General features: G+C 36.4%; 2 protein-coding genes across 2 annotated transcripts; one reads left to right on the top strand and one right to left on the bottom strand.

Moving 5' to 3' along the window:
• On the top strand, positions 1-1,552 carry LOC132174407 (bidirectional sugar transporter SWEET4-like; the record flags this gene model as incomplete). Its single annotated transcript, XM_059586068.1, has 3 exons — positions 1-183; positions 764-883; positions 1,379-1,552. Coding segments are annotated over 3 exons (477 nt in total), but the record flags the coding sequence as incomplete, so codon positions are not given.
• Positions 1,553-2,528: 976 nt separating this feature from the next.
• LOC132175853 (protein NLP6-like) lies at positions 2,529-7,595 on the bottom strand. The gene is made up of 5 exons (XM_059587926.1): positions 7,229-7,595; positions 5,468-6,039; positions 5,225-5,272; positions 4,142-5,084; positions 2,529-3,998 (listed from the first exon to the last, which is right to left on the bottom strand). Exons 1-5 carry the CDS (start codon positions 7,524-7,526, stop codon positions 2,848-2,850), a joined length of 3,012 nt encoding a protein of 1,003 aa, XP_059443909.1. The 5' UTR covers positions 7,527-7,595; the 3' UTR covers positions 2,529-2,847.
• Between the last annotated feature and the right edge of the window lie 1,945 nt (positions 7,596-9,540).

Genomic DNA, 9,540 nt, shown 5'->3' with positions numbered 1-9,540 from the left:
TTCTCCAATGGGAAAATGAGGCTCGGAGTTTTGCTAGGCCTACTTGTTGAATTGATATTCACCGGCGTTCTCACAACTTTGGTTTTAACCCTAACCCATTCGCATAAGGAGCGGTCTTTGATTGTAGGCATCATATGCATTTTGTTCAACGTCATGATGTATGCTTCCCCATTGGTTGTAATGGTTAGTCAATCTACTATATATTACTCTATATGCAAATATGGTACTGATTTTTGGTGCAATTATTTTTCTGTTTTTGTTTTGATCCTATGCATGTGTTGGAATCTAAGATATATTGATCAGTTATAATCACCATAGTGAATACTGAATAGTCAATGTAATAACTTTGCTTAATTCATACTTTTAGGATAAAATGATGACCTAACAAATTATATCAAAAAGTAAAAACTTGTCGACTATTTTAATTAAAATGGAAAAAAAAAGTGGATCAGATAAATTGGAGACGGAGTTTGGAGTACTCATGATCTTTGTGATGATATTATGATAATTAATCAATTATTTTAAAATTTTAAACTGTTAAAAAATTATAAAATTTAATTATTTAATTAATACTTTAACGATAAATGTGTGACAAATGGACATGCATTCACATTTCGACCCTGAATTCATATATTTGTTTTAATTTGGTAATTATTTGATAGTTGTTGCGTACTTCAGTTCTTGAGGAACTAAGCTCAATATTATTATTATTTTGATCGTTGTAATTTGTCTATTGATGAAGATGCTTTTGTGTGTGGTGCAGAAATTGGTGCTTACCACAAGAAGTGTGGAGTATATGCCTTTTTCCCTCTCCTTCATTTCCTTTGTCAATGGTCTTATCTGGAGTACTTATGGTCTTATTCAATTTGACCCCTTCGTCCTTGTAATTTCACATACTCAAACAATCACATACTCAAACAACCCCAAATGATCTTAAGCAAAGAAAAAAAAAATGTTGTGATTTTCTGTTCGAAAAATGGAACATAAACTTCGAAGTGCATATTTCTTAAGGTGACAGTAAAATTTATCATTAAATTTTGGATGAATCACCATTATATTTTAGATCCAATAGTGATTTTCACTGCTACATCGAGCATGCAATGTGTACTTGCCAATAAATGTAGCATTCCTTTTTTTTTTTTTTTTTTTTTATAAGAGAAATACATTAACGGGCAACAATTCAAAACAAAAAATACTCTTTACACATAAGAATATAAAAATGAGTTTTACCTTTATATCAGATCAGAACATTTAAAAAAAAAAAAAAAATCTTCCAAAACACATTAACAATCATAAATCACTTGCTTCTTGTGATCATGAGAATGACAATATTATATTGGGTTTTATCTAAAAATTGAGCCTGTGGATTTGATCTCAGGCACCCAATGTGGTGGGAACAATGTTTGGGCTGGCCCAATTGATTCTCTATGCCACTTTCTACACATCAACAAAGCGACAGATTGCAGAAAGGAAGGACAAAGCTGGCCAGGTGGATCTGTTAGAGCTGGTTGTGGATGGAGAAGACACTAAGAAGGTTGGCAGTGCATCTTAGACTAGTGAAGTCTCTCTCATCACCACCGTCAGATGACTAGAACCCACCACTTTCAGGAACTGTTATTAGTCGTGTGTGATATTCTATATATATCTCAAACAAATGTTGTTTCTTTCTTGTGTTCACCAACTATCATATTGCAGTAATGAGTTAATTATACTTTGTCGTTTCATTTTTGTTTTTGACAATTTTAAAGGTTCCGATCAAGGCTGGAATTAGAATTTTAGGTTTGAGGAACAAAACTAAAAAACAAAATTTGGGAGGATAAAAAAGTTCTTTTAAATGGTATATTTCATGAAAAACAAATAATTTAGATGGAATTTTAAAATTTTGGGGGTACTACTACCACCAAAATGATAGCTAGTTTGCCTTGAGTTTGAGTAAAAAATGATACTAGTGTGATAATACGGGCATGTTTGGTATATTTGGACCGTTTGGTAAATGGTTTTGAAGAGGGAAATGAGGAATAAATTAATTAATGTGATATATAGACGAAACGATTGGCAAACTGAGCCATTTATTTCTTACTTTACTCAAGTATTGGTGTGCATCGATGACCCTCTAGCCTAATATATTAACTTTCTTCCTTAAGGATATTTGATATTTGGTCCATCGATGTAAGTTTTTGTAGAGTTTATAAGATGAGGGATTAGATTTTTTATCATTTGTTGAGTATTATAAAAAGAAAAAGAACTATAGGGTTGCATTAGCAAAATACTCTGAACAAATTTTAAAACACTTATTTAGATTCGATTATGGCTTGCGTCGTGTGCATACAAAACACATAATGTAAGCTGGAATACCACATCTACAATTGAGGACACATGATACTCTCAACTTGCATTCTATCTTTTCTGCACACACGACGCAAGCTGGAATATTACAAGTATAATTGAGGAGCACACGACACAAGCTGAAGTGCAACATTTATAATTGATGACATATGACACCATCAATCATAGGTTCTGTGCACACAGGACGCAAACTGAAATGCCATATCTATAATTGAGGACACATGACACTCTCAAATTCCGTCCTACACATACAAATACAATACTTAGCTGTTGTGTCATATCTACATATAATTGAAGACACTTGATACTCCAAACTTCCGTCCTATACATACAAACAAAATTTTTTAGGTCTTATGACAGTAATCTAAGAAAGTGGTACTTCTTTAACTCAACGGAAAATTTCTTACAACTGGAAACCTAGATCAACAACTTATCCAGCACCCTAGCACTACAAGAATTGATATATCTCCAGACGCACTAATATGTACAAACTAGTCCTCGCTACCCAGAGCTCTCGCAGGAGCTCCCCAGATTAGCGGTTAGATCATGAACCAATAGCCTGATGATATTGCTGGCGGTCGACGATCTTGAAATATCTATGCACTCCTGCAGGTCTGCATCGCAGGCTATTACTACCCACTCATTATCATCATCCAGATACTTGATATCAAATGTTCCCATCTCGAGTTTCAACCTCTTTGCCACTTCTTCTTTCAGCTCCAAAATACCTGAACTCAAAGCGAGCCGAAACCTGATAATTATATCTTCTCTAAATGTTGCCTTTATCGTGACACTGTTCATCTCTTTCGTAGCTGTAACATGTGGCTTGGCGTGAGCAAGAGCAGCCATAGATTGGCTAGGAGCTATACTGGGACATGGAGGGTCAATCCAACAAAACTCTGCGGGGACCTGCTCATCCAACATAGCATCTGCTACAGAAGGACACAGATTTCTCAAATCTTTTGAACTTCCAGCATCCTCAACTAGCATTCCTCCAAATGTTTCTTGAGGTTCTGTCATCAAAAGAGCATCAGGTATTGAGTATGTAGCTGATATATTGAGTGCCCCTGGGGGTTGATATGCCAAATCCGGGGAGCCACCTACTTTATCACATTGCTCGTTGATGGTGGAGGAAATATATGGATGCTTTGCTGGTGTGCTTTCATTCGGGGGACTGCCTTGACATGAACCATGCGAAGTAGGGGTCCCAGTGCTCTCGTCACATGAGCCGCTCCGAGTTTTGGACCGGTTTGAGCCTTTACCAACCTCTGGTGGAGAACTACTATGATCACAAATAAGGTTCTCTGGACTTGACTTTCTTCGTTCTTGCAATTGATCTTGCAGCCCAGACTGATCATTGTTTTTGAGTGTTCTACCTGGGGCAGATTCATTCTTTTTCTGAGGTTCAGAGAGTTTAAGGGATGGTGATGTTTGTGGATAGTACCTATTCAAACTGGAAGGCAGTGAGTCAACAGCAACAGGAAGAGGACTCGAGGCGAGAGAATTTAAATTAAATGCTCCTTCAGCACCTTGAACAGACTCGATTACACGCTTTAGCTTAGAGAGGGAACGGTTGACCTTGTTGATCTTGCGAGATGGCCATCGGGAGATCCCATGCTGGCGACAGATACGCTTCATTGTAGTAGGGCAAACTGTAAAGCAAGAACATTTCAAAGAACAATACATTTTAATTGCCATTGCAAATAAACATCCAGTTTTTTATGAACAAATCCAGCATCACCCACATCTATATAAGAAAAATTGCAAGCAACAATTTGTTAGTGTATAAGCATACCACCAAGGCTCTTTGCTGCATCCTTAAGACTACCAGCAAAATATTGTTGGAGAACTTCTAGACTAATTGATTTCTCAGTTTTTCCACGCTTTCTCTCTGGTATCTTTCTGATCTCCTTATTTTCTAAAGAAGAAAAGTGATCGACGCTTATGCCTCCATTATTTGCAATGGTGCCTTTATCATTTATGTCATCGAAGTGCGACATTAATTGCTGTTTTGATGATTCTAACTGCACCATATCTCCCTTAATCAGTAAGCCATAAGGCCTGGGTGGTGATTTCATAGATAACGGTATTTGTAAAGATTCAAATCTTGAATCAACACTCTCATTTATAGAAACTTGAATGATTTCGACAAATACTTCCTCTTCAAGTTCAATACCAGAAGCAACCTTAAGACTCTGGAAATGCTGCTTCATCGTTGCCAATATTGAGCCCAATAAAATCTGTTGTTCATAGAAGTCTGTAATACTTGGGGGCAGAAAAAATTCCAGAATGTAATCATCATCTCCGGTATGAGTGCTCCTTAAGCAGATGGCAAAACAGCTGGCTAAACCAAACATGCGAGCATAGTGTACTAAGGGGTACTCAGTTTTGCAGAATAGGGTAATGTTTTCACAGAAGCATAAGCTATGGGACGAAAATGCTCTCCCAGCAACCCCCTGATCCTTTTGCAAGTGATGCTCAACACAAGCCTCCCGGAAACCACACATGTGAGCATCTACAACATAGAGGGCCACATCAGTTGTGGACATGCAGACTTGTCCCATGCAACCACCATCAAAGCTAGTACAGCTCTTCTTGAGACCACCACCATGGGCCAGAACACTACGATGCCTGCATGGAACCCAAGTCTGAGCCAAAGGTAATTTGTGAGTTTCGCACACCACCGTCAATATTCCCAAAATTTCAGCCAGCGCATTCTGGCGACCTTCATTGCAAATCTGGTTAAAGCATTGCCAAGTATATACATCTGTGAGAAAAAAAGATAAAAAGAAAGAAGGAAAATGAAAGAAAAGCACCATATTTATCTTCTTGGTTCCCCAAAGACTCAAACTTGGCTTGCATGATAGTTGCAGCTCACCTGTATGTTTGGATGACCCAATGTCTCGGAACTTTTCAGATTTACGGCCTGCAGGACAACCGAAATAGTGAATGAGGAATCTTGAAATGTTTGGAGTTACCAATATTTTCCAAGGTGAACAATCCCATAGGCAACAACATTTTCCATAAGAATCTCATAAAGAGTAGAATCATCATCTGGCAGTCACCAAATAAGAATGCAGCATGAAGTTTGACATGCACAGCAAGGGGAAAGGAGACCAACCTCAAGTGCTTTGCAGACTTTATCAACCTCAGGTGCATAGTTGATCTTCGGTGAAGTCATGATGAGCTCAAGTACACCAACACAGGACTGGCCAGAAGGCTCAAAGACAGGCAATGCCAAGCTTCCATGAACATTGTAATTCTGGGCATGATTACGACGTGGGTACTCTCTGCTGGAGTAATACTGCACATTTGGAGTCCATTCTGGCACCCTTTGCCGGAAAACACGGCCAGGAAGCCCAAGCACTTCTTCATTCTCCTCATCCACAGAAAAATTATACCCCAGAGAGATCATCCTAAACTGATGAAGTCCATTGCTATGTGGACCAAAAACAAAAGGTTGCCCTGAAGTTGTGAGCACATTCCGGCTCCCATTCTTTATGGGTGCCCAAACCTGAGCTAGAACATTGTTTTCCGTCAAATCTATGTAGTACCGAAGTGCTTGTGTCATCCTCTCCTTGATTACACAAGACCCATCTAAATCATCCAGGGGCTTGAGTCCCATAAGTGGAGATGGAACTCTTCTATTATTTCCATTATCCATTGGCCTTGCAGTTACTGGTTTGGGAGTACCTGCATATAGTGAAACTTCAAAGTCGGAACTCAAAGGAGTGAACTACTGAGTGAAGCCATAATATTACTGAGAAACTGCAAGTGCATAACTGTCGCATTTTTTTTACGGACCATATAGACCGATCACCCATCGAATGGGATATACTAAAAACTATTGTAGATGGTGATAAAGTCTCGGAGTTGAAGCTCGGGCTCAACAGGTTCAACAAACTTCATCCAATTCACTAATTCAAGTGCATGCAATTTTCGTTTTGGTTGTCCTGAAAATGAGTAGAAGAAAAGAAAATAAACTGGCCAATTAAGTTCATGCTCTTTGGTTCCTGATTCTTGGATCATTTTTATTGTTCGTTACTTTCTTATATTTTCATGTTTTAGGGTTCTATTTCCTCATTTCTAACTGTTTATAGGGATTTTTTTATAGGTTAGGGTCAATTTATGAATGTTATAATTTGGGAGTCAAGTTTTCTACCAATTATTCATATTTCAGCAAATTCTCTTTTACATTTCTCTTATTTTCTGGTACACCAGAGTTCTTTCGAGGTTTCAAAAAACCCCTCAAGGGCATCTACCCAAAGTTAGATTTAGTCATACTACACTTTTCGTTCTGCATCAATTCCTAAGAGAAGGGCCATATAACCATAATTCTCTCGGTTTAATCCTTCTATTTTTCTTTCATCTGGGATTATAGCGCTTCATTTTCTTCCCCTCATCTTTTTTTATTTTTTTATTTTTTATTATTTTTTAAATCAGTTTTAGCTTTTTTAGACGTGTAATCAAAGCAAGTGCTCAAAGCAAGTGTTCTTGAGTGTAAGACTATTAATTAATTGATTAAGTTCATTATTTTCTATGAATTTAACCTTAATTCATCATTTTCTATCAGTTTTACTTCTTTTTTTGATAAATTAAATGATTAAATTTACTATCTCTTTAAGCTTTCGAGAGATGATAATTTACAAGCAACCTAACAAAGCAATATCAGTTTAAGGTTTCGAACGGTAATCTATCATTTTCAGCAGCCAAACAAAACGAAAGCACCAAGAACCAAACTTTTCCACACAGTTTCAAACTTTCACCACATTATCTTCCATCCAAACAAAGCAAAAAAAAGAAAAAAAAAGAAAAAAAAAAAAAAAGAAAGAAATTCATAATCCAATCCAAGAAGTAATGACAATACAAATACGAAACTCACAGGAGAGCAATGGAGAGGAGTCCGGGGGAGCAGAGGCGGTATGCGCTGCGTCGTCGGTTCCATCTACGAACGCCCAGGGAGGAGAGAAGTGCTGGTCGGAGGGCGAGACGTAGAGCGGTGACATGGGGTTGTGGCTATTGTTGTCGGCGAGCAAGAGGATCTGATCCAACGACCAGGAGTCATCGAGAACATCGAAGTCCATGATTAACGCCTCTACTCTCTCCCCCTTTTCCTCTTCCACTTCCTCCTCCACCCCTACAGTTGGTCCCGTTGACTTCGGGTCCTCCAGTTCGGGCATTTCCACGGACTTTCTTTTCCAGGAATTTGCTTTCTGGGATTGTAAGTCCAATTTACAGTGTGTAATTCCATTTCCAACGGAATCCGACGGCTTGTGCTAGCCTCAATAGAGATAAAATAGTGGGGAATGGTACTATGTTGCACTTCCTACCCAACTAGGATTAGGCTCTCATGTGCTTGCAAGTTGTAATAAAATAATATTTTATCACGTAATAAAATAATAAGAAAAACAAAGTAAAAAGAAGACCAACTTAAAGATAGAACGGTGGAATAATATTATAAGTATTTCTTGTGGTATTCTTAAAATAATATAATTTTTAAAATTACCATTAAACTTATAACTAATTATTATTAAATTTTGATCAAATGATAATTTTAAAATTCACTTCATTATTCTTGAAGGGAACTGTCTACTAATGGTCAAAGCCATAAAATATCCAAATCTCTAACTTAGTGCTTTTACAGTCAATGGTTGGCGATATAAAAATTATGCTTAACTCTCACGGGAGTTGGATGGTATGCCATGTCAAGAGGGAAGCGAATTTTGCAGCACACAGATTGGCCAAGGTAACTACCAAAGCGGGTGCAAATTAAAATTTGCTTGGATGGAAGAGATTTCTCCATGTATTTTTGATATTGTCTCTTTAGAGTTTTTTGCGCTTTAATCTAGAGTGATGAGCTCTAGGTGTTATTTTTTTTTATCAATGATAATTGATCAGTAATTTTCTAAAAAAAATAAAATCAACTTCATCTTTAGAGTGACAAAAACAATTCATTAGAAAAAATTTTTATCGCTACCCATTCTCGATAGTTCAATGGAGAATGCATCTCATCCAAAAGTTTAAGGAGGTCGCCGGTGGAGCCCCGAAACCAAAGTGGACTAAATAAAAGAATCCCCAAATTTGTATGACATGTTAAATGCTATAATTAAAATAAATAAATAATAATAAAGAATAAACAAATGCTCGTGCCTCTAATGTGCATAGCTAATGTGATGTTTAATTAAAGCTAAACTTACTTTTCACTTATTAAATATTTGCTGATTCACCTTCAACTAAAATGCTGATCACCCACCATTTGTGTCTTACATGACAATAAGTTAACCAGTAAAAGAAAAATAAAAATAAAAATCACTGGATATGTAGATCTCTAAAGAAGACATTGTAGATCCTTAAATAAACAAATTTAGTTTGTAGAGTTATTAGGGAACATGTTCATATCTTCGTTTGGTGAAATAGAACCGAATCATTTTGTGGTCTAGATTTGATTTTACAGTATCTAACGGTATATATACATATTAATCACTAATTTTTTTTTTCTTAGTATTTTTACCATTAACATAAAGTCACTTAAATTTGTAAAAAAAATGCAGTTAATATAATTGTAACATGTTGTCTTAGACCTTTAATGATTGTCCTCAATGGATGGTAGTGATAGCGGTTTTGGGTGTTGTGGGTGCAATACAAATATGAACTTAAGCTAACCAATATTTCTTTATTGAGAGATGCAATTAGAATATCATTTTGCTTGCTTTTCTCTTTCAAGTTAGAAGTAGTCAAAGTGGTGCTATTATTATGATAATGGAAAGGAACCTACTTAAGATTTCTTTGATTATAGTATTAGTGGAAACTATCTGGATGTTGATTATGAAAATCGTATAATGAGATTCTTTATTTAATTGGGGATCAGAGTTGAGACTTTTAAACAAGTAATACAGTCGTTTACAATTGGATGGTCCCAATAATAAACACCTCTTTTTTTTCTTCTTATAAGATTGGACCATTAGTGATATTGACAAATTAATCTCATTTATTTAGTCTTGAGAATCTATGATTTTTTGGTTGAGTGATACGTTTTGTAACATATATGTGAGATTATGGTTGTTTAAGTTCCGTTGAGACATGATAATATAAGTTAACCATAACTTGATTAATGTAATTAAATGAATTCGACACTTCAACCATAATTCGCTAACTTCTATCGAGTTTGTGTCCGGTTTGCAAGTCTTGTAAAAA

Source organism: Corylus avellana, chromosome ca3, assembly GCF_901000735.1.
Source record: "Corylus avellana chromosome ca3, CavTom2PMs-1.0".
Lineage (NCBI taxonomy): Eukaryota > Viridiplantae > Streptophyta > Magnoliopsida > Fagales > Betulaceae > Corylus > Corylus avellana.
Note: the sequence above shows the minus strand (reverse complement) of the source record. Positions and strands in the feature narration are given on the sequence as shown.

What these genes read in the sequence shown, in the direction of transcription:
- LOC132175853 (XM_059587926.1), bottom strand. Translation starts at nt 7,526, where the DNA reads ATGCCCGAACTGGAGGACCCGAAGTCAACGGGACCAACTGTAGGGGTG. An exon ending in CTCCTCTCCATTGCTCTCCT is followed by an intron (nt 6,040 to 7,228) that starts GTGAGTTTCGTA and finishes CACTATATGCAG; the next exon opens with GTACTCCCAAACCAGTAACT. An exon ending in AAGTCTGCAAAGCACTTGAG is followed by an intron (nt 5,273 to 5,467) that starts GTTGGTCTCCTT and finishes GTTGTCCTGCAG; the next exon opens with GCCGTAAATCTGAAAAGTTC.